The sequence below is a fragment of the Drosophila suzukii genome, chromosome 3 (genome assembly GCF_043229965.1).
Source record: "Drosophila suzukii chromosome 3, CBGP_Dsuzu_IsoJpt1.0, whole genome shotgun sequence".
Lineage (NCBI taxonomy): Eukaryota > Metazoa > Arthropoda > Insecta > Diptera > Drosophilidae > Drosophila > Drosophila suzukii.
In genome coordinates, this window is record NC_092082.1 from 8,774,953 (window position 1) to 8,799,577 (window position 24,625).

The 24,625-nt window shown below is 38.5% G+C and overlaps 4 protein-coding genes across 4 annotated transcripts; 1 reads left to right on the forward strand and 3 right to left on the reverse strand.

Moving 5' to 3' along the window:
• Nucleotides 1–555, reverse strand: LOC108012790 (uncharacterized). The gene has a single exon (XM_065864115.2). The coding sequence runs from the start codon at nucleotides 553–555 to the stop codon at nucleotides 1–3; it is 555 nt and encodes a 184-aa protein (XP_065720187.2).
• Nucleotides 556–13,431: 12,876 nt separating this feature from the next.
• On the reverse strand, nucleotides 13,432–16,725 carry S-Lap3 (Sperm-Leucylaminopeptidase 3). Its single transcript, XM_017079578.4, has 2 exons — nucleotides 16,470–16,725; nucleotides 13,432–15,735 (listed from the first exon to the last, which is right to left on the reverse strand). Exon 2 carries the CDS (start codon nucleotides 15,437–15,439, stop codon nucleotides 13,826–13,828), a length of 1,614 nt encoding a protein of 537 aa, XP_016935067.1. The 5' UTR covers nucleotides 15,440–15,735; nucleotides 16,470–16,725; the 3' UTR covers nucleotides 13,432–13,825.
• A 673-nt stretch (nucleotides 16,726–17,398) lies between these two features.
• LOC108012722 (uncharacterized) lies at nucleotides 17,399–18,242 on the reverse strand. The gene has a single exon (XM_017078154.4). The coding sequence runs from the start codon at nucleotides 18,122–18,124 to the stop codon at nucleotides 17,477–17,479; it is 648 nt and encodes a 215-aa protein (XP_016933643.3). The 5' UTR covers nucleotides 18,125–18,242; the 3' UTR covers nucleotides 17,399–17,476.
• Nucleotides 18,243–18,710: 468 nt separating this feature from the next.
• Nucleotides 18,711–22,436, forward strand: Gem3 (Gemin 3). The gene is made up of 3 exons (XM_017079377.4): nucleotides 18,711–18,982; nucleotides 19,049–21,198; nucleotides 21,256–22,436. The coding sequence occupies exons 1-3, from the start codon at nucleotides 18,793–18,795 to the stop codon at nucleotides 22,159–22,161; spliced, it is 3,246 nt and encodes a 1,081-aa protein (XP_016934866.3). The 5' UTR covers nucleotides 18,711–18,792; the 3' UTR covers nucleotides 22,162–22,436.
• Nucleotides 22,437–24,625: the final 2,189 nt, after the last annotated feature.

Genomic DNA, 24,625 nt, shown 5'->3' on the forward strand with positions numbered 1-24,625 from the left:
TTAAAAGCTTAATTTATTACCTGTATTTCCAATGGCCTTTGCCAGCAGACAGCGTATTTCGTTCAAAACTTTCGAGTAATCGGACCTCAATTCAACTTTTGAATATTGTTCGGAAATCTGGGGTTTATATATACTCGATTCCGAAGGCCATGCAAAAAGAGTGGTCGATCTATCATTCATCACATTATACCATTCCAGCTTGCGACGTATGGCTTGCAGAATTTGTCGCTTTGTCTGGCAATCTGTATTGAAAATATCAATTGGCATCTCCAAAATATCATCTATATTTTTAAATGGCGATGGCTTGTATTTCTGATCCTCAAGGGAAATTCGATGCAATTGCTGTTGAACTTGGTCCATTTTCGAGATAACATCCTCAAGGGTAGCAGATAAATTATAATTTACCACAAGACATTGGAAATTTATTGCAAGATTAGAATTGGGATCTTTGATGATGCTCTCGCAGTGTGGAAAAGATACTTGAACCTCTTTTTTACTCCGGTACTGTCCACAAGTAAAACTTAGAATGTGAAAAACCGCTAGAACTAGCAACATATTTGGTGGGAGAAGAAAACCAAACTGATATCAATTCGATGTCGAACTTGTCACTTCATTTCTTGTTAATTGATTTTGTACAGTCAGGGAAATTAAATGTACGCGAGGTGAACCTGAAGCTCTGCCAACTTTGAAAACAGCACCATAAATTTTAGTTGGCACTCGTGAGGCTGCAAACTTTTGGAAAACTTGCAGCTCATCCGGGTTTTCCCGAACCAAACTCGAGTTTTCCCAGCTTCACTTCCTTTGTGGCCGCATTTGCTGCCAGCAGCAGAAACGGCAACGGCCACCATAAATAATCCATACAAATTAACGCAACCGTGCGCATTTAGCCAGCCAAAAACTCAGACCAAATTTTACACAAAAAAAATTAAAGTAAAACCGTGAAGTTCTAACTAAACCACCAAAATGTATAACAGCTTAATCGACACCAGTTTGCTTGGCGGTTGAAAATAAAAGAACCCCTAGAATATAAATTTTTTTCTGTATAAAAAATAGCGCTTAAGCTCTTAGCATCCACCAAAACCATTTTTGGGTTCCGTTTCGCCATCAGGCGAAGCCAGTTTCTTTGGTAAGCAAAATTTATTGTTTGCGGAAGTTGTCTTTAATGGCGCCCGAACAGCCACGCCCACAAGGACCATCCAACCATGGGTACTCCATTCCAGCCACTTTCTCCCAGACTCTCGCGCCATTTGTTCAGTCCGCATTTAGTTGACCTTCAGCTGCAAATAATTTCAACTCATTGAGTTTAATGTCCTGCGCCTTATGGGCGTGGCACAGCCATTTATAAGGCCTCGTTGCCACGTGCATACAGTGCGTTTCAAAACAAAGTTTTTAATTATACTAAAAGCTACTGCCAAATAAAATGCCTTAAAATGCCTTATCATTGAAAATTATATATAAATACTAAGTATACCTATCAAATACTGGGATCACAATTCATTATACCTTAAGCCCTTATGGTATAAAATAATTGTCTTATTGATTTAGTTATTGTTAGAAAATAGAACTATAAGCTATTAAGTCATACCTCTAACATTTAAAATGTTAAAAGACAATTTTTTTATAATTTACTATATTTACTTCGTTTAATATTAACTTTTTTGTAACTTTTGAAGTACCTTTCTTATAGGTATGAGGCACACCTTTTATTAGCTTTATCTGGCCACGTGTTTTCGACCAATAATCGCATGATTTATGGCGGACAATGGTCAGGGAAGCCCTTTTCCTTCTTGGCTCATAAATAAATTTGCCAGCCCGAACTAGTTTTTTCCCTATTTTCATATTCTTAATACCAAATTTTCTGTCGTTGAAAATTGTATTTTAATATGGGAGCCAAGATACAAACTGAAATATGCAGTATTTGCCCCTTTTCAAGATGTCGGATGGTCGCTAATGCGTTTATAAAGTGTTAACACTGCGTATGCGTAATATTTAATAGCAGCTGTGCAGATGGCTGACTTCCCTCTGCCGCTTCTAGTTTATGCGCATATATAATTTGATTTATGCTTATAAGGAAGGGTGCTACGCCCTATTTTATGGCTTTGCTATGGGCTGTTCCTTGGAGTAGGAAATGAGGTAATAAAAATTGGAAGCTTACTCGAGCGTTTGGTTGAGATCCTGCAAAGACAGTCGTTAATTTAATTGCTGCGATTATTGCCGGGAAATTAGCGCAGATCAATGATAATCGTTAAGCTTAAGACATAATACGTTTACGATCCTGACAATTTCACAACATCTTGTTTGGGAAATTCAACACAGTTATTTTAACACCACTTTATTATAAGGTCCATATTTTAACTATTTATAAGAACATGTGTACATGTTAATTAATAAATACCTTTACCCAAATACATGATTATAAAATTAATCACTTAATTCATGATTAATAATCGCAAATAATATAAGTGTGTAATTGCCTTTTGGTAAAAAAAAAGAAACTGACTTAAAATTATCATAATTTATGTTGTCAGCAGATTCAAATTGATAAGCTAATTATTTTTATCAAAACCCCGTTTGATTTAAGTAAATCAATCGACTTTAGTATAAATAGTAAATGACCTTTGAAAGAAATATTAAATTTGCATTTAGGCAGAATATTAAAGCCAGCTAAAGCGAGGCCAATTCCCCAGCGGCAAGGCTAATAATTTATGCTAATTCACTTGACTGCCATGCAGACAACCATCAGGCCACAAAAAACCGAATGACAATGTCAATGACTTCCTGTGGCCGACAGAATATCAAGCTGGCAAAATTAAATCGAGTCGCTTGCAATTTAGCCAATTGTATCAAAGTGGCCGACTAATTGCCTGGGGACCAAGTACAGGAAATGAATTTGCATATCGGTTAACGCATTTGAATATGCATTCAGAATGTGTGTGACATAAAGAAGAGTAGTTCTCTGAATAAGCCGACTCGTTAACATGATGAAGTTAAATAAAGCCCGTAGTCGGGCATAAATTATTTAAAACAAACAGACGGCTGTCAAAAAGTAAAAGTTGGACGAGGATAAACTGGGTAAATACAAACAGAATCACAGCGGGCTTTCATATGTGTGATTCCTTGACAACAGTTGCGGTTAAAAAATAAGTGATGTGAATTGGTGCTTAAAGAGTTATTTTAAATAGGAAAAATTATTAATTAACTTTAAAATAAATTTTAATATATTTTAATTATGAACAATGATCACACTGTTATACTATGTAGATAAGTAGAAGTAAACGATAATTACCTACTTTAATTATGAATAATAAGATAATATATAGAAAACCTTTACAGTAGTATTTATTAAAAATATACTATACAGTAGTATTTATTAAAAAATACTATACAGTAGTATTTATTAAATAAATACTATATAGTAGTATCTATACCTTACAGTACTTTTAGGTTATATTATAAATATATATTGTATCTTCTTTCTTAAGCTTTATTATCTGTTGGTATGTAGCTTCTTTTCACTTTCCCTAAGTAATATTTTTGTAACCCCGGCTGTCAGTGCGTCGGTTTTCCATTTGCTATTCTCATTATTATGCTCAGCACTTAGTTGGCTATTTTTTCCCAGCTCGACGTCACCACGACCTTCACACAGTGGGGAAAGCAAACAAGAAATGGGCGTTACGCGTTACCCATCCCTTGAATTTTCCAGAGGATTGAGTAGACTAAGCGTTTTGTCTACTTTTGCCCGGGCATCCGCTTCTGTTACCCGTTTTATCTTGTTGTTCATTTTATTTTTTACCATTTTCCCCATTTTTTTTTCGGTTCATAGTCACTTAAGGATTCATGCAGCAGTTAAAGCCGCAAGCAAACAGGCAGCACCTTGTTCATGTAGTCAGTCAGTCAGTGGGTGAGTGGGTGGATTTGGGGCTCCTTTTTTTGTGGGGGGGGTGTGGTTGAGTGGTTCTGTCAGACGCCGGCGGACATGGCCTGAATTTTAAAACCGTCGGTAGGACATTTTTCAGCCTTGAGACAAAGCAAAGCCTGCGGTTTCCAGGCATCCATCATGGGCCTATTTATTCGCACTGATTTTATTTTAATTTCATTAAAATGATGTGACAGAACTTAATTGGTTGCCATTGTGAACGAGACAGCCAAGGCAGGCGGATTAAATCGCTTTAAATTATGGGGACAATAAAATGCCACGCAAAGATAGCGATAATATTTTTGTCTCTTTGTGCGGGTGATAAATACGATTCGCTTTTAAAGTTTTCTCTGAGATAAATTTTCATTTATCCATTTTATTTAATTTGACAAAAGTTTATGAGAAATAATTTATGAATTCAACTGCGTTTCGAATTTCGATTATGCTCTATCAACACAGAGAGTTTCAGTCCGAGTAAACAAAATGCGTTTTCCATTAGCATATTTAATTTTTCAATTATGCATTTCACCCACTTTTTCCACACGTAATTAGCATAGACTCTCGTTGCCAGTGCATTATAAACAGTTAACCCGTAATCTGGGATGTTGGCTTATACTACAGAATTTCACCCACATCTCTTGCCCCTTTTTGGCCAAGGACGAGCCGCCACTCGACGTGCAACATTCAAATTGAGTTGCATAACTTGGCACTGAGGTGAGTGAAGCCATTCAAATGCAAATTCCATTTGCATTTGACACTGGGAAATGTCAGGCACAGTCATCATCCGATTCGTGAGAGGGCGTGACCCTGCGAATTATGTCCGCCTCGGGTTCCTTTGTCCTTTGTACCAAATAATTATTAATAATGCGGGGCCATAACACCTGATCATAAATTTGAGGCCAGGATGGGGCAAATCTGTTTGTGGGATTTTGTATGCATACAAGTACGAAATTCTGTCAGCTTAGCAATGTTTGGAAACTAATGAAATAGCTAGGAATATTGAGGCATTACTTTAAGGAGCTTAGGTTCCCTTGGCAAAGGCAAAATTACATAAATGTTGGAAATAATATTTTCAATTACAAAATTATTTAACTATGTTTGTAAGGGTGAAAGCTAAGTAGATAAATAAGACTTTTAGCGACGTGCGAATTACTTTCAGTATTAAGCAATAAAAAGATTTCGATTTATTTAAACTAAATATACGCAAAAATGTTTATATTATTTTAGTTGAGCTTCCCTTTTATCAACTTCAAAGATTTCAAAGGATTTCCAATATACTCGCTACTATTTCCCAGAAATGTTTGCCTTAACCCTTTTGCTTTCTATTAAATGTGGACCACTGATAGCTGAAAGGAAGCTTAACACCCCGAAAAAACCAACAGTCATGTGTGTTTAAAGAGCAAGCGCTCCAACGCCCATTATTCCATTTAGATGTAAATTACCCAGTTGGAAACGCGAACTGAAAACAGGAAATAAAAGGAAATAAGCAACAAGCAAACAATGAGAACTTGGTCCTTCCTTTCTCCCATTGTTTGACTGGCGGTCCTTTGGACGTTTGTTTAGGACACTTCAACCCATATTAGCTCAACTTGGATGCCGAAAAAGTTTGCATGCATTAGGCCAAATGTTTTGCCCTAGCTTTAAGCCAGCAAAATTTCATTTCGAGCATCGCCATCAAGAACTAAGATGCAGATACAGATACCACTCCTGGGGTTACGTGTCACTGGATACCGGGATAATGAGCCTGCAATCAGCATTCGCCAAAAATGCTGCACATTGAAACACTGCGAGAAGCACACTTAAAATAAGATATTATAAAGATGAAATGATTTCAACTGTTAGGTTTAGTTTGGCACTAAATTAGAAACAGCCTTTTTTTACTTATAGGTTCAAAAAAATTTATTTCTCTGAAACAATCATAGCAATGTATACTAAATTTAAGATTTTCAACCCTTTTAAATAATTTAATTAAAATAAGATACGTATTTTAAAGGTTGTCTGAAATTTAAAATATTTTTCTTCGGATAATTAAGAATATTGAACAGAGACTTGTGTGTTTTGTTTTCTTTGTTCTTTATAAATTATACTTACTTTAAATCCCTTGTTTCTATTAGTTTTTAAAGTCCAAGTATTAAAAATAGTTCAAAAGATACAAAAGAATGTATGACAACATATTATTATCAACAGCAAATGTAAAATAACAATGCAGTTTTAATATTTTAGTTTATAACGGCTATAGGAAATTAACTTTTTTTGTATTTCCTTGAATGGGAACTCATCAAAAAAGCGTACGATTTTATTTAAAGCATGGTTAAAAATTATTTACAGTGTTCCTTTATAAGCCACATTGTTCTTGCCCCATCCGTAACTTCCGTTTCCGGTTCCGACTGGTTTTGCATCTTGCAGTGTGCCCGTCTGAGCCTTCTGCCCGTCTGACTTTTGGCCGCAGATTCAGCTCCGTAGAGATCGTTTTATTCGGAACGTGCTGTGCATCGCAGTGTAATGCCATTGCCATGCCATTTCGTACATAAATTAATGCAGTCGTGATACAATGCCCACAGAAACTCCACTCCACACACACACACGCACACTCAGTCACTCCGGGAGAAAGGAGAAAGGCGGACACAGATACTCACACTCACATCCTACTCGACACCAAAATGCTGCAGTGTAATTTCTCTTTTGGCGTTATTAAATAGAAATTTCTGTTCCATGACTCCCTGTGTGAGCAAGTGTCTCTGCCAAAGTTTCCTTTCATTCTTCCTTTATTATTCAAGTGTTTTTTCTTTTATTATTTTTTGGTTATTTTTTTGGCAAATGTATGCACTGCAGATTTTTGGCTTATCTTGCGGCACTTTTGTCTGTCTTAAAGTTGATGGCCAACATTTGCCGAAACTTATGCAAACGAAAAGTTGGGTGGCAAAATTCGCCAATGATTACTGTTTATTTGCACAGATAATGGCTGAATGTTTTGGCTTCACAATAGAAACTTTAAGCTGCACAATATAACTGCAATAGCGATAGGGACAATTGCGAATTTTAAGACCTTTACAACACTTAAATAACACTTATTAGAACCTAACAACACTTAATGCATTTTTCATTTAAAGAAAGAGGTTTTTATAAAATAGATATAACGAATTTTTATAGTTTAAGTATTTTTTGAAGGATTAAAAGCTGGACTGCTTTAACCAATAACCCTTAAAGTCAAACCAAGCCCACACTCCTGTCCATTCAACCGTGTAAAATCAATTTTAATTTTCCTTTTGCCATTCCAGTGTACATAAAAATAAATTAAAAACAAAAATATTCTTTTGGCAAGTCACTTGGCAGGTCCGTAAAAGCCCAAAAATGGCCGTAAAATTTTACGCAAGTAACACCGAAAAGGAGGCTGCCTTTAATGGCCCAAATGTGTTCAATCCGTATAACAGTTTCCCAAAAGAGTAAACTCGTTGAGAGAGCAAAAAGGTAAGAAAAGTTGGAATTGAAACGATGGGAAGGCAGATTGCCTCAGTATTGAGATGGTAATATTGGATTGATTGTGCTTTGAAAACTCATTAAGTGGGAACTCTATGGTATCACCTAATTAAACTGATTTATTGATAAAGTTGGGGCAGGAAAATATTGAATATTTAACGCTAAAGTTAGGAAGAAAATGTGCAAGCAAAAAAAGAGGAAAAAACCTGGCTCTAACCTGGCTCAATTGGCTGACAGCCTTCTGACCGGCTCAAAATGCTTGGCAACATAATTCAATTGGATTGCCAAGGACTTTGGGCAAGGATATTTTGATAGCCCATGTGTGCGCTTAGGTGCTTTTTTTGCCTTTTCCTCCTTTTTCCTTTTTTTGGGTATATTTTTCTTGGGCAAATGGGATCAAGTTGTCGGTGCTTTTGATTTGGGTTTTCCGGCGGATAAGAAACCGGCTTATCAACGTGTTAAGCCTTGTGTTGCTTGTTACACCCAAAAACATTTTCAAGCGTGAATATTTACTTTTGTTTATTTATCGAGGAAATGGGACTGCTGCATTGGTCCTCATTATAAGCTTTATCAAATCCAATTATGTCACAGGCTGACAAATTTCCGTATATCTCCCATTCGCTATGTCAAAATATCAATTTGCAATGCAAAAAAGAAAAATAATAAAACAACGTATTTTCCAAATGAGCCGGACACAAAAACTGTCGTTTAGTCCATGAAAACAAATGAGATTTGCGGACTCTACGTCAAATAAATCAAACAAAAATAGAAAACAAAATGAATATGCTGCACAACATTAAAATACAATATTAAACGCAATCAGGGTTTGGCACAGAATTACATAATCCATTGCGCATAATTGAAAATTTAATTTCAGCAAACCGAAAGCTAGGTTTTCCTACATTTCCAATAAACAGAGGATGCATGTGTGTATTGTAAGTTGGTAGGAAATTGTGGCGAAATATTTATGAGTGCAATTTGAACTTTTTTTTCTATTTAAATGGAAAGCCAATAAATTGCGGCAGAATTTTTGAATGAAGCCTATTTGCATGAAATATTTTACATTACTATGGATTTAATCATATGTACATATGTCAAGGATATGCAAGATATGCAAATGTTAATGTTCATGATTTAGTAGTTAATTGAAATTGCTGAAAACTGATATTACAATTTGAAATATATTAAGTAAACAAAACGTAAAATCATCCTAAGCTTTTAACAAACACTTATTAAGAAAAAATGTATAAGCTAAAAACAAAAGCTGGTTCAGCTTAACATTTATATTTTTCTTCAATGAATGTACTCACAAATTAAAATAAGCTTCAGTCCTTAAATTCTTTGCCACTTGAACAAAAGGAAAATAAACAAATTCAAGCAGTTTTCTCCCCTGTTTTTAATGCCCTTATTCATTCCTCCCTTGGCTCCTTTTACCCTTGGCCCAAATGCATTTGAGCCGGCTTTTCATTGCGCTTTGATTACCAAGGACCCAGTGTTGTTGCCTTGACTTTTGGCCACCGTCGCCGTCATTCTGTTTTTCATTTACGTCTGTGAATTGAATCAAGTTTGCCTCGTTTCCGGTGAACGCGAATCATTTTTTTCCATTTCTTTTTTTTGAAAACTTTCTTTGCCATGGATGCAGCCAAGTTTTTTCCGCCGGAAAACACAACATCCGCTTTTTATAAATTCTCAATTGTGCGCGAAAATTCGGCACAAAGGCAAAGGAATAAGAAAAAAAATCAAGGAGTGACCGAAAATAAAATAAAACAGTCAAAAAAGAAAAAGTGACAATAGTGTTCTATCTCAGCAATTTTCACGATTGTTGCTCCGATTTCACGGTTTTCACGGATCTCTGGTAACGTCTTTTTCCAGCTAGGCTCGAACAGGTGACACTTTGACAGTTGACAGTCATTTTAAGTGGATTTTCAGAGACAGCTACGCATTTTTTTGGAGGAGTTTAGACGTCTCTGAAATGTATGCTATGAATTCGAATGTGCTTCAGATTGACAGAATGTGATATGCTCTCTAATGTATCTTAAATTGTGTTATTTTTCGATAGGAAAATATTTTTACTGCGTCTTCAACAAAAATAAATTGTAATTCCCTTCACACACAACCTGTTAAAATACTTTCCCTTCCAAAATACTTTATCTCATTACCGAAATTATTTTAATTAAATTGCCTGCCTAAATGTTTACACTCATTTTTGTGGCATGCAAAAATAAAATTCGTTGCAGCCAGCATTGAATGAAAGTAATTAAATGCAAACAACTGGATCAAGAGCAATTAAATTAAAAGAGCATTTGCTGAAAATTTGTAGTTAGTAAAAACACATTTTCAAGGACTGATATAAGCAGAATTAATTTGACGCAATAACCTGAGCATAAATAGCAGCTAAAATGGCATCCTGAAATTGAATGGAAAATGAGGGAGAATTTTAATTTAGCATTGCCCTTTGAAAGCGTATGGTTGGCTCCCCTTTTCCAACACCAAATTATGCACCCTGAATGTGCTGTGGCATTAATTAAAAGCGACTTCATTCCATCGCTCGGCTATTCTGTGGTCTTGTGGGCGGAGGTCAGGTCGGAATTGGGGGAGAGTTACACTGACCACAACATTTATGGGCATTACGCATGGTGCAGCATCACAGCGCAAACAACTAGAGGAGCAACCACACAAAACACGCAGCACAACCGGTGTGCTTAATATGCCCCTTAAATGGACTTGTTATGGCTGTGTATTTTCGGCACTGACTGTGCCACTGCACCAGCCACAAAATTGCCCTTAGCCCTAGCCAAAACTATTTTGGGGAATTTTTATTTGGGTTTAAGTTGCTTACGAAATATTTATTCAGGTTTGTAGTAATTAAAAGATTTAAGCTATTCGAAATTAACAAAATACCTTAAATATATGAACGTATAAAATGGGAAAAGCGGACTTTGTAAGCGGAATCCATTTTGAAGGAATCTTTGAAAGAGCTTTATATAAACGGGATTAAATATTCTCATTCAAAAGTACCCAAGAAGCTGATGATTTAAGTACGATATATATTTTTCTTATTTATTTTATTTTTTTCTTATAATTCAAACCAAAATTCATAATTATTTTAAATGGGTGTAATCACATCCATAGTAATTAATAAAAATCGGTATATTACTTGTGTAAAATGTATTCTCTATAATTACCCTTCACTCATAATAATATTTATATGATGTAATATTGCTATTTTGAGTGTGCTTGTCCCATGTTTTAGAAGTAACTATGGCAAGCTTAAAATAAATTTACATAGAAAATAAAGTACTGTATACACTTCACAACAGTTTAATTTTTAAAGCAATGCTAACACCCGCCATCATTTATTTTTAATGGCTTACTCAAATAAAGCTATACGACTTCACATTTACAAAACACGTGTATGACATTGTGCTTCTCCTTTTTCATGGTCTTGAACCTTGGAACCTTATCGACAGCATCGCAGTTCACCAGCTGACCTTTCTGACAGTCACCAATCACAACGGGCCAACTGCATCCATCAAAATGTGGGTGGTTCGATGGGTTGGCCCTGGCAGTTGGTTGGTGAGATGTGGGTGGTCTGCAGACATGGTCGAAACGATTTGTCTGCCGGCCAACTCGTCCAGCCAAATGGCATTGCATGCCAATGCATTGGGGCCACTTGGATATCCTCTGCTGACTGTGACACGTTGACGTCCGAGCACGCATATCCGTTTCCTGCCAATGGCCGTCATAAATAACAATGCACAGTGGCGGATGGGGGAAATTAAGATGGCTAAGAGATGGACAGAGGTTGATCATATCGCCGTGACATCCAAATGGCGGCCAAAGGGCAACTGACTCGCAATCTGACCTTTGTTTTTAATTATCTGAGGTTGAAAATCATCCAGCCGTAAGTACAGCCATTATTTTTAATAAAGACAAATTGTTTATTAATATGGACAACCCACAGATTTTTTTATAGCTTATTACATATAATAAAAAGAATATTTAAAATATATACTACATTCAAACAATGGCGAGTATAAATTTCCTTATTTAATAAGAAATATCACCCTTAAGAGATAAGCTTAAATAAGAAATAAAAACAAATGACATGAGGATACCTATTCTTAAAGGGTTAAATTGTAATAAAAGTAATTACAAATAAAGTACCTAATAGGTTCATACTTATCCTGCATATCTTCAAAGTTCTGAAAAGACGTACGATTAAAACACAAGTTTAAAGTTCTGAGAAGCTGTCATCAGATCATATTGAAGTGACAAACTGTCTCTTTCCTTTAATTATCCCCCCAAAATTAATCTCCCCCAATGTGCGGCAACTATTTTTAACCACGTGACACTTTAATAGTTTCAAGCCAGGAAAAGCGGAAGCTCACTTGGCAGGCTACCAACTTGCTGACAACACTGCCAAAAAAAAGACTGAGAGCAGTACAAAATTAAGCCATAAAAGTTTTTACACCTCTCACACAGAACAGGTTGTCGGCCGCCCAACCCCCTCATTTTCCTCATTTTTGGCTGCCCCCCTTTTTTTGGGGCACTTTGCTGTCAGCAGTTTTCCACGATTTCCATACAAGAGGGTTGCCAGGCTCATAATGAAACACTTTATCATTACCAAAGTTGACAGGGCGGGGAATGAGCTACACTGCTGTACAAGAAGCTCCTGGAATAATTATTCAAAGCGCTGATTTTGGCCAGGAACCGTGAAACCACTCACTGCCCCAAAAACTATGTACAAAACTTTGAAATATCATGAAATATTAATAATATTTTAAGGATGAATGTGTAAGCTTAATCAAATGTGAACGACATATCTAAAAAGTATTGTGAGCTGGAAGTATTTTATTATAATTATTTTAAAACAAATAATTATTTTTTGACATTTTTATTAAAAATATATATCATTTCTATACTCCCGTTTATATCCCATTTTTTTTACCAATAAAGGTATTAACATTTTGCCAGTGCATGGCCACAAATTTTCGCTGGTCCGTGAAATATGTGTGCAAAATATTTTTAAAGCCCAACATGGGGCCTATACTATAATATTGACATTGACAGATTAGCTGCCCTGCACGCTCTCACACTTATTAACCCACGAACTCAATTAGCACTTTGTCGACAAAAAATCGAAATCGAAACCTCAATTGAATTTCCGGATAATGATAAATGATGTGGTGTCAATTGCAGGCAACTCTCTGAAAAATTGTTTTAAAATGCATGTGAGTCTAGTTTTTCGTGTAGTTTTTAGCAATCTCTCCTCGCTCGAGTATTAATCTAAACCGTTTTTACATCGGTCGATTGAATTAGTCGACAAATAGATTGCAATGGAGCCTTTCAATTGTCCCAGGCCAAAATGGCACGTCTTGTGTGCCGGCAAAGTTTGAAATTTAGCCAAGCTGAGCCGGACATCAATAACGTGCTGAAAACTTTGCCATAAACTCTTGGATATCCTGTCACTTCAGTCCTCGAGACTTCCCCAGTATTCTCATCCTTCAATTTGGTCGCCTCATTGATATGCCAAAAGTCGAATTAGTTTGCAGAGTGGGTGGAATTCGGCAGCTCTTTGTGTTTGTCTGACTTTGACGTTGGCCAGTCTGAGGACCTTGGACTGCAGTTTAGTGGGTATATTTCCCATCAAGAAAACGCATAAAATTGGTCCAGGCTGTGGATAATAGTTGGCCTGAAAAACAGGGTTAAAGGAATCGATTGGACTTTTAAAGAGCTGACTTGGGAAAATTGTAGTTGTGTCAGTAAAATGTATTCAGTGAGTTTTGAAGACCTTTAATCTTCTTTTATACATGGAAATATCTTACCATTTTAATTGATAACATTTAAGGGATATTTAATTAAAGCATTTAATGAGTATATATACTCGTATATAAAACCCTTCTTACAAGCCCACTTGTTTCCAATTTTCTAACTACAGTATGTGGTTTATTTGATTACTTACTGATTTCGCCAAGTTATTATATATTAAGAACTTACCTATTTATAAAACTCCAAAAAATTGAAATTATAAACTCTTTTAAATTTCGTTAATGATCCTACAATTTATTACATCTGGTTGACAGCCGAAAAGGATAAGAAGTGAGTGATACAATGATTTATCTGTGTCAATTTAGAGATTTTTGGACTCTAGACATTCTTTGCCAGCCAACTCTGCCCCGGGATGCGGCCGAGTCATGAACATTAAATACAAACATTGAACGAGGTCTGATCCCTAGTCCTGGGACGTCGGTCAACAGCTAAAAACGATGGTCGCATATCTTCTCAACACCATCTCATATCTCGATATATACATATACACTTGAAGCCAAACATCCAATACCCGGGGTCTCAAGAGTCGCCTGTCAAAGAATCAACCAAAACGTAACCGTAGTCTTCATCATCGTCGTCATCGAACAGATCGAACATAACCTATTTGGGCTGTTCGGGACAGGCGATTTGGTAGAGGAACTGCACCAGTGTCCTTGTGGGCCTGCCCGTCATCCTTCCAGCTGTGAGATAGGGTATCAGTCCGTAGGTGCTCAGCAGTCCAGTGCCATAGGTGTCCAGATGGGCCCAATCGCTGCAGGGCACAAGTTCGTGGAGTACAGCAGCTGCCAGACAGGATGAGGCATAGCCCTCGCCATCGTTCAGAAGATCGAAGCTCAGGTGTTCCGCCACACGATCCTTGTAGTACCGCCACAGGGGGAATCGCCACAGGCGATCGCCGGTCAAGGATCCAGCCCTCTGGAATTGTTTCCAGATGTAATGTGAATTCGACCAGATTCCAGTGGCTCCACCGCCCACCGCCTTCTTGACACCCTTGCACATGGAACCCACATCCACAACGAGTCGGGGCTTGTATGTAATTTGACCATATAGCATGGGATCCGAGATGACCACCACACCCGTTCTGCTGATATTTCGCACGGCCAGGGATTTGGAATTCAGTAGAGTTACCACATCGCCAGGCTTGCAGGACATTCCGGAGGGCAGGTTTTCGCAGAGTGGTATCACGGCCGTAATATTGATGGGCAAGGATAAGGCGGCAGCGGCACGCATGGCGGCCAAAATGGAGGCAGCACCGGTGAGATCCCCCCGGAATTCATCCATTCCCTTGCAAGGACGCAGGTTGATGCCACCGGAATTGAACGTAATGCCTTGACCAACCAGCAGTATGGGTTTATCCTCGGGGGCAGTACCGCAATAGGCCACCTCCAGGAGAACGGGTGGCTCACAACTACCCTTGGCAATCATGAGGAAGGAATTCAGATGCTGCTGTTCAATCCACTCCATAGTTCGAACCTCCACGGTGATGCCGCAAGGACACAGGGCATCCACGGCAGCCTGGGCCACAATGGTCGGTGTCATACAATTGGCGGGGGCATCACAAAGCCTCCTGGCCAAATTCTGTGCCTCCGCCTTGAAGAGACCCCTCGTCCAGGACTCCACATCCGGTGAACCATGTAGCTCCAGTTTCGGTATAGTGCTGCGATACTTCTTGGCCAGATTCTCTTCGTACCGCCAAATGGCCAGAGCGGCACCTTCGGCGGCCTGTTCGGCATAGTCCATATTGTCCACATGTACCTCCGAGCAACCAATACTCTGCAATGATCGGGCTCCAATACCGGCAGCTATGCGCACATTCTCCATGCCCTCATCCAGCATCTCGAGCTCATTGAAGGCTATGCCTTCGAGGCCAACTCCAACCACGCAAATCGAACGGAAATCGGTGTCCACATTATTGAAGACCTTGCCACGACCCAGACGTCCCGTCAATTTCGTCTCGCAGACCAATTCGGATAACTTGCCCTGGACACGATCGTCGAATTTCTCGCCGGCAGGTGTGAGTCGAGGTCCCTTGCCCGATTCCTTCTCATAGAGACCCAGTACGATTCCCTTGCCGCCCTTCACGGCATCACCTGCTCCACAACCGGCGGTCACATGGCGAACCGATCCAATCTGGCAGGTCGGCACCACACTCACTCGAACTCGGCTCAAACTCCTGGCCAGTGCCGGTCCCTTCAGCAACAGTTGTCCACGCATATTGTCTAACACGATCTCGTACTATATCTACGACTGGGTATACGATCTATACGTTTTATGCACAATTTTGACAACTGCTCTTTGTCTGTAGTGTGGTATGTTGGTCTCTAAAACTGGATCAAACAATTTTGAGTCTCCACCGTTCGGAAGTTTTGTCAAGTGTCCAAAAATTTGTTCAAAAATATTTCATTTGATAACTCAAAATGTGTAGTAAAAAATAAAACAAAAGAAATGCGGAGTCTGCTTTCCTTGTTTAAAACCGAAAGACTAAATCAACCCGAACAATTTGTTATTAACTGCAAAGAAATGGATTACTAGATCGGTTAGAAAATGGAATTTCGAGCTGAGAAGTGTCAGGCAAGCAACACGGTAAAAAATTATAGATTATACAATAAGGAATAACGCTATAGTCGATTACCTCGACTATCAGATACCCGTTACTAAGCTTAACAGAGCAAAAGGGAGATGGAGATATACAAGCAGTAGAACTAGATTGTACAGCGCCACCTACACGCGATATATGGTAATGTGGGCGGCAGACAGACATGAGCGTTATGTGCGTTCGTGGCCTTTAGGGTAGGAGTGGCAAACTTTTTTAAAGTTCAATCGATTTGTATTGACGAGACCAATACCTTTTAGTTAAAATGTTCATTCTGGCACTAAAACTGTAGGAGTTACAGTTTTGGACGATTTGTGGGCGTTAGAGTAGCCACATTTTTTTGTGATAATCGTTGTTCTAGCTTTAAAACTGTAGGAGCCACGGTTTTGGGCGGCTTGATCCTGATCAAGAATATCTATATACTTAACGCTTCCTTCTACCTGCTACATTCTTTTGGCCGAACACAAAATACCCTTTTACTCTACGGTTATGGGGCATATGTATCAAAACTAATTTATTACTACTACAATTATAATTAAAATAAATAGGTACTTAAAGAAGTTTATAATAATATAATCTCAGCAAGGGTATATTTTTTAAGATTCTTTTTAACAGTGCATAAACCTGGAGTTACAGAAATATATTACTTACCGGCAAGTCAAAACTGTGGACCGAAAGGGAATCGAAAGCGGTTCCGAATGTGTGCGTTGCCAATGGAGAACTCAAGTAGCGATCCTTGGAAGTGTCGTGTATCCCTGTCTGTTGACCGACACAGCTCCTGCTGATCCTGCCGATTGCACTGCTCGTTATTTTGAGTGTCCAAAACGCGAATAACGTTCGGCACAAAGACAATTTACATAAAATGTTTATTTGGGTAAAATTTTGAAATACTCTCGGGGAAATCTCGTTTTAAAGTGAACTTTGATCGGTTGACTGTCATGTCGGTGATGTCGGGATTTCTGTAATAGTTTATTATTTAATGGGCCAACATCTGTAATGTCCTTATAACTATTATTTACATTTTTTGGGCCTTTATCGTCATTATATTTAGGAAAGAATTTATTCAATATAAATCGTTAAGTATTTTAAATTTGTTAAATTAAGATCCCCAAATATTGTTGTTCATTTGAAAAACTGGTTGCACTTGCAAATTTAACTACTCTTTTCACTTTTATTCTCACTGAATAAAACTGCGCAAGAAAAACTGATTGCCGCACATTTCCCACATGGTGGAAAAGTTTTCCCCAACAATAAAATGCAAAGCGGTGCAGGAAACTTCATGGAAAGTTTACTCTTCTGTTGATAGAAAATGTCTTTTATTGTCGCAGGCGGAACAACAGAAGTATGAACAATAAAAATAATGTTGACAAATTAAACCAAGCCATCACTTTAGTTGAAGTGTGCATATAGAAAGTACAAAGTGGAGGGTGAAAAGTACATTAAGAATATTACTTAACCGTTTATTAGAACAATTGATAAATTAAAGAAAGACCAATAAGCTTGATAAAAACCAAGCTTCATCCAACGTTTCATAATACGTAATAGAAATAAAATACAAAAGAGAAAGAATTTCAAAAATGTAAGTCTTATAAAAATTTTTTATTTCTATAATTTAGTCTTCCAACAAAAATACAAAAGTTAAATCAAAAGTTCCATGCTCAGTCCAACAGATGTGTTTCAATGTTGATGTAATTTCCGGGCAGATTGGAAGCCTCCTCCAAGGATACTCCTCCGCCAACTATCTGAGACCAATAGGGTATTAAAGCAACGGCCAAAAGACGGTGCAAAAAGAGCAGACGTAACTCTACATAGAGTTGAATGGCCCTCCAGTTGGAAATGCAGAAATGCTGAATAACCTTATGTAATCGCATGTAGTTAATCAGTCCGCCGGCAACAAATGTCAAGATCCAGGGTAGTGCAAATAGAAAGAACATTTTCCATGAAAAGGGTCCCAATTCCGTGGTGGAATCTTTTTTATTTCTGCTGATCCAATTATTTTTTACCTCGACTGCAGTTTTTGGTTCCTTTAGGATTCCCTTTTTTTCCTCCAATTCCTGTCCCTCGGTATGTTGCAAATGTCGAATGTACCAAAGTCCTATCATAATCAGCAGGGAATACATTATCGCATTGACAAACATCCAGTGATTATAGATATAGCCCACTTGGAGCGTTAGGTTACGATCCACTGAGGGATAAACTGTTTTGATATTGGCATGGGCCTCGACAACGGGCTGAAGATCTGAGCACAAGTGCAGGGATGTCAGTAGCACAAAATATCCAATGTCGCGTATCTTGGCCTTGAACATGTTTTTGGAATTTTGAGTTGGAAGAAACGATTTTTAAAAGGAAAAATAAATTTTGTATCTGTTATTCAATGAGGTATAGGTGATCTGACATTGTATGTTCGGACAGAAAATTTCACACAGAAGACTGATTGCTAGGAAAAAGCTATGGTGCATATTCTTAATCTTAATATAACTATAAACTTTAATCAGGGCTTTCACGTTTTATTCCTTAATAAGGTTTATTATTTTTTTTACTTTAGTTTATATATGAACTCTCTTTTCCCAAAAATTATTTATTAAATATAAATATATGCACTTCAAAAAATTAAATTATCTTATAAATATTGTCTATAAAAACGTTTGGATTGGATTAAATGTTCTTTACGATCTTGGGGTACCCCAATAAGTATTTTTAAACTATTATTTTGTATTGTAGGGTTATTAAATGCTTTGATATGAGTCACTGCTGAAATGGTAGTGGCGACAGCAACCATAGTTGGGATATTGGCTAAAAGTTCCGCTGAAAGATTTCGGTATTTTTTTGACTATCCCAATAACATCTGGTTGGTATATTTCTTCACGCACCTTATTATTTGGCCGGTAACGCTGTGGTCTCACTTCTCAGGAAAACATTTTTTGAGACGACAGAAACTTTTGAATTTGCTAGAAAAATAGGAAAATCATCTAGGATGGAGCGCAAAATGGCGCACAACTTGGCCCGCGGGGAGCAGAGGAGCAAGGATGTGGAGCCGGGACAGGTTAAAACCTTTGAGGAACTGCATCTGTCGCCAAAGCTACTAAGGGGTTTGAAGCGCCACAATTTTGTGACGCCAACGAAGATTCAGGCGGCTGCCATACCTATGGCACTTAGTAATATGGGTAAATATGTCGCAAAATACATAATTTACAGGGGGCTTACCATTAATGGGTATTGCATATCCACAGATCTGCTGGTACAGTCCAAAAGTGGAACCGGCAAGACGCTGATCTATGTTATAGCCGCCATGCAGGGCTATCGCAGTGGTATGACTCGACCTCATGCCTTGATAGTGGTTCCAACTCGAGAGCTGGCCATCCAGGTACAAGATACATTCTTTTATCTGTGTGAATTCTTCAAGGACTTTCACTCGGCGGCATGTATCGGCGGCACCGATGTGAGCACCGATCGCAAGCACATCAAGAAAAGCCGTATTATCATTGGCACACCAGGACGCCTATGGCATCTCTATCAAAATCGCGTTCTAGATGTCTCCAAGCTGGCTCTTCTTGTCCTCGACGAGGCGGATCAGTTGTATCAGACGAAGAGTCTCCAGGATACAGTCACTCAAATCATTAAAGTTCTGCCCAAGAACCGCCAAATAATTGCCTGCAGTGCCACCTACGATCAGGATCTCGATGAGCGTCTGGCCAAGATCATGAACAAACCCATGCTTATATCGAATTCCGAAAGGGCCACTGTTCTTCTGGGCATCCGTCAGTTTGTCTACGAGTTGCCACCGCAACACAACAGTGCAGAGGAGATGAAAGCTAAATTGCAGGTTCTTGGTCAGATATTCAACCAATTACCCTACGAACAGGCCGTGCTCTTTGCCAACTCCAAAATGCGAGCAGACTCGTACACGAACTACTTGACATCCAGTGGTGTCGAGTGCCATTTGATCTCGGGAGCCATGGAACAATCGGAGCGCTTGAATGTCTTCGAGGGCTATAGAAACTTCACCATGCGCACTTTGGTGGCCACCGATGTAATTTCACGCGGTGTGGACTCGTCATTTGCCAATCTGGTTGTAAATCTCGATCCGCCAGATAGTCATGTTACCTATCTGCATCGCATTGGTCGTGCCGGTAGATTTGGATCAAAATGTATAGCCATCACGTTTATAGCCTCCGCGAAGGAGAGCCAGAGATTCAAGGAAATGTCCCGAAAAGTCGCCACTGCTTGGTCTGTTCTGGAGTTTCCCAAAGAACCAATGCCAAAGGATTTCAGTTTCTGGGATTTCGATAAGTACAATTTTGGGTATTTCATCAAGGAAGACAATCCGCTACAGGAAATGCCTGCGAAGCGCCTACCACCCGTAAAAGATAATGCAAACAATGGAGACTTGGGTAAAGATCTCGACAAACCTGATGTTTCTCCCAAAAAACTTCCAGAGGCCTTAGAAAATTGTCAAAAAGAGGAGGATGCCATTAAGAAAACGGGAGAGTTAAAAACCAATCCTAAGACAACTCAAGATGATGCCAAAAATATACCAGAGGCCTTAGAAAATGTTAAAGATAATAACCAAAAGGGTAAGCCAAATACCATATCTAACAAGGAAACACTGGACTTGGAAAACTTACCAAGTACTTCACAAAAGAATAAGAAACATAATATCAAAGAACTAAAACAAGTCGATAAGAAAATTATAAAGCATTCTAAAAGCATTTCCCCGACTGAGGGAAAAGCCTTGAATAAGCAGGAAAAAGCCAATAAAACTCTAAGTCCATCAAAATTATTTGTAGATGCTTTAACACAGATTGAGAAGCAAACAACAGAAGCTAACGAAATGCAGTTGACACCAGTGATCACAGTAAATGAATATTTTATTGACAACTACATAGATGAAGGCATAAAACCGACAGACGACAAAGAGAATCAACCCGATAATGGAACAGACTCTCAACTGCAGACAAAGAACATCTTGAGCCCGGAGGAGATGATTTCGCCGGAATTGACACCAACCCTGACCCAGGAACCGTCTCCAACCACAGTGACACCGCCGGCACCACCAGTCAACTCAATTAACAACAAGACCTACTGTCTGGCTGCCCCCACACAGACCAGTTCGATGACCATACAGAACATGGTGATCTCAAACACGGTGGACGATGCCAGCAGCATTAGTTCGGACAGCATGGGATGTGGCTATCACAGTGATAAGTCCTACGACACCTTCTATACAACCAGTGATGAGGAGTTGATCTGGGAAAGATTGGAGACCAAAAAGAAGCGCTTGCTGAAGAAAAGCAAGGGAAATCGACGTCTTTTTCTCTATAAAAAATCACTTCCTGAAAGAAATGTAAACCTCAAGGACAAACGTAAATTTAAACTAAAGGTGAGTTTATAAAAGAGTCTGCAATGAGTTACTAAAAATGTGTATTTTCCTTTACAGAAAATTGTTGAGCAGAACAAATTATCACTTTTGCCTGGTACAAATCTAAGTCATATGCTCAAGAAAGTTAAAAATCGTGAAAGAGTCCTGCAAATGCTATACGACTACAGCAAGAAAAACAATATGAATAATGCAAAGGTTGCAAAATTGCTGGATAATTTCTATGCAACCATGCTCGAACTTTACAATGACAATATTATGGAGCGCAACAAGCAAATTTCCGAGTCCCTTAAAGACGACTTGGTGTCACTTGGGCGTACTCCAAGCCAGGTATCTTTGATCTTTGAGAAACCAGAGCCGCAGAACAAGCTGAGTGTTCATGTGACCCATCAGATGAACATTCCACCTGTGCCACAAGCCGCCAATGATGTCCGCATTGAAAGCGAACCAGAATCGGAGTCCACTGATGAATATGACGAAGGTGAAGAGGTCTATATTGACGAGGAGGAATCATTGAGCGACGAACACAATTCATCGAGTGGTTTTGTGGAGAGCAACGAGAGTGCTTCCTCCGGAATTGATACCTCAGTTTACGAAACTGAGTCCACTGGCAGATCGGACAATGATTCAACCTCCGTTTTCACAGAGGATGATTCTGGAAGTGAGGAAGATGATAGCTATGATTCCACCGAAGAAGAGGTTGAATCCGCAGAAGAAGAGGAAGCTCTAAGCAACATCAGCTTGGCTGGATCAAGCATTCAGGGATCTGTGGGAGAGGGAAACACCGCTGAGTCTTCGGTAGATAATTCGGATGATGATTCCGATGATGATTCTGTAACTGTGACCAACGTCATTCCCGTGCAGAATGCCACCAACAATGCCCAATCTCTGTGGCAGCTGACTTTTAACATGCAGTATCAATTCATTGCATCCCATGTGGCCAACTACCTTCAAAACTACTACTAAATTGCTATGGAAGCAAAACTAGTCGGAACTCAGGCATTATAATTAACCAATCACTTTATTCACAAACGAAACGGATCAGTTCCAAGAGGCTGTATCAGTCTCTCTCTTTTTACATCTTTATATAGTAGCCTGTTAAAACTTTTTTTCATTTGAATACTCAATATCAAGATAGTTGATACCATGTTAAGGACTTTGGAATGCGAACGAGGAATGTTTTGTATGCAAACAATAAATTGCAGACTTTGTTACCAAAAATAAATGAATTAAAACATGAATTTTCATTATGAATTTGTTTTATTCGTTGTTGGAAAACGTACTTACCTCAAATGTTTTCTTTTTGATTTTGATTTAAATTGTTACTCGTGTTTACTCCATCTGTAATCGCATTGAACAAATTAATCAGCAATGTGAAAGTTAAAACCCTTTAATCATAAGAAAATGATTTATCTTAGAGATGGGAAAACAAACATTTTCCTTGCTTTTGGCCAGGCGGATGAAGGTAAAGAAGCGGCGCCAACTGAGTGCCGGGACATAAATCATATAGTCAGTGGGATCGGCAGCGACCATCGGGCAACAGACATCAGCTGTGTTGGCAGCAGCAGGCAACATTGTTGCACGGCCGCCGCTCACTTTGCATTGATTGCAACTGGCCTAAAAGGTGTTAACCCATTAATTAGCACTTGTCAAAAATCGTCCACTGTATATTGAATGGCAAATCAACATGACTGCAATAGTATTTCTTATAGTAACCATGATAACCTTACCTTTAAAGTTGCTATATAAAACTTTTTCTTTTTAATATATTATATATATTATATTATTTGAAATACAGAGCCTTTGGAATATTGTAAAGGAAGAAAATAAAATTAAATCAACCAGAGCAGTTGAAAGTACTATTATTCAGAAAGGTATGTAGTTAACTGGAAGAAGTTTCATTATTAATTAATATTATAATATTAATCTATAATTGTATTTTAAAAGTATGTTTAAAATAAGACCTATAATACCTTCTTTTTAGTTTTGCTGACTTTCATAAACCGATTTGGGAGTGGTTTTCAATGGGTTAAGCCAAAGAGACGGTCCAAAGGCGGCAGGCCGCGTCGGTGGCATAGTCAAAACATTCGCCCTGCGGTCGAGCACGCAAAAAGCCGGCATCTGGATGGGACTGCTCAGTGGTCTCCGATCCCCAGTGTCCCAATCCCCCGACCCTCGGACCTCTGGAGGCCCCTCTGCGCACCGAATCCAATAAGGAGCGTGAGAAAACGCGCCGCCAATCGCGAATGCAAAGCGAGTTGGAAGCGACAACATTTTATAGATCCTAGAGACATGGAGCCGTTGCATTTTGTCGCTGCCGCAGTGGCAGCAAACTCAATTCGATTAGCGATAAATGCGAGATGCGAAAAATGCTCGGCCAGCTGTTGCAGGTGTTAAAGTCTTATAATGATGTTAACATTTTTATGGCCCACAACAAAATAAACTAAAAATTTGTTCAACGCAATAATATTTTGCGGTCCCGCAGTCGTCCATATATGGGGGCACGGCCAATTGCCGCCGCTTTTTCGTATTTTTCGTATCTGGGGGCTAAGTGGAACGCTTCAGGGGCCAGGGCAAGCTGCAGATATAGATACTTTTTAGCCGGGCCGCACAAAACTAATTAAAATTGCTGAACGTCGTAAAAACAATTATGGCCAAATTACTGGAAAATTAGGTAAAATATTAAGTGAGGGGAGGATTCATAAAAATATGTTTTACAAGTTGTTTTAGTGTTTTTAATGTGGGTAAAGGTGGTATCTATCTATCAATAATTTAAAATGTAGAAGTAAGTTTCAATTATTAGTTAATCATTAAGAAATTACAAAAAATACTTTAAAGTGATTCTTGTAAACCATACTGATACCAATCATTTTATAAAGGAATTATAACTGTTATATCATTGTATTTAATCATAGTCTTATCTTTAAATTCCTTAAAGGGGCTCAAAATATTTGTATAAGCTATCTCCACATCTCTAAAAAACCCATTAGTCTCTCAACTCCTAATTAGAATTTATTGCTTATGAAATTATGATAAATGAGGTAGAGATCTCAATTAAGATGGGGACCGGACTAATCAATTTAATTTAGTCCTAGCCCTTGGCTAACCCAATATTTCAGCACTTAAAGATATAGTACCTCCACTATGTGCCCCTTTATCGCCACTTTGTGGGAGTGGCCCAGCGCCGATTTATGTGACCGAATGCCCGACGCCCGGCCACGCATTCATAAATAAAAGTCATCATTAATTAAATTTAGTATAAACAACATGGCATGCCTGCAATTATTCACTCACTCATTCACTCGCTTGTTGCTCTTTCGGCCCAAAACGCGACGACATGCCGAAAAATAAAAAATAAATAAATAAAAACGTGAAGAAGTCAAGAGAAAAATAAAATAAAATAAATATGACTCGAAAAAGAAACGCTAGG

Coding starts and splice junctions, on each gene's coding strand:
- LOC108012790 (XM_065864115.2), bottom strand. CDS start 555: ATGTTGCTAGTTCTAGCGGTTTTTCACATTCTAAGTTTTACTTGTGGA.
- S-Lap3 (XM_017079578.4), bottom strand. CDS start 15,439: ATGCGTGGACAACTGTTGCTGAAGGGACCGGCACTGGCCAGGAGTTTG.
- LOC108012722 (XM_017078154.4), bottom strand. CDS start 18,124: ATGTTCAAGGCCAAGATACGCGACATTGGATATTTTGTGCTACTGACA.
- Gem3 (XM_017079377.4), top strand. CDS start 18,793: ATGGAGCGCAAAATGGCGCACAACTTGGCCCGCGGGGAGCAGAGGAGC. Junction 18,983..19,048: donor TATGGCACTTAGTAATATGG/GTAAATATGTCG, acceptor GCATATCCACAG/ATCTGCTGGTACAGTCCAAA. Junction 21,199..21,255: donor AACGTAAATTTAAACTAAAG/GTGAGTTTATAA, acceptor TTTCCTTTACAG/AAAATTGTTGAGCAGAACAA.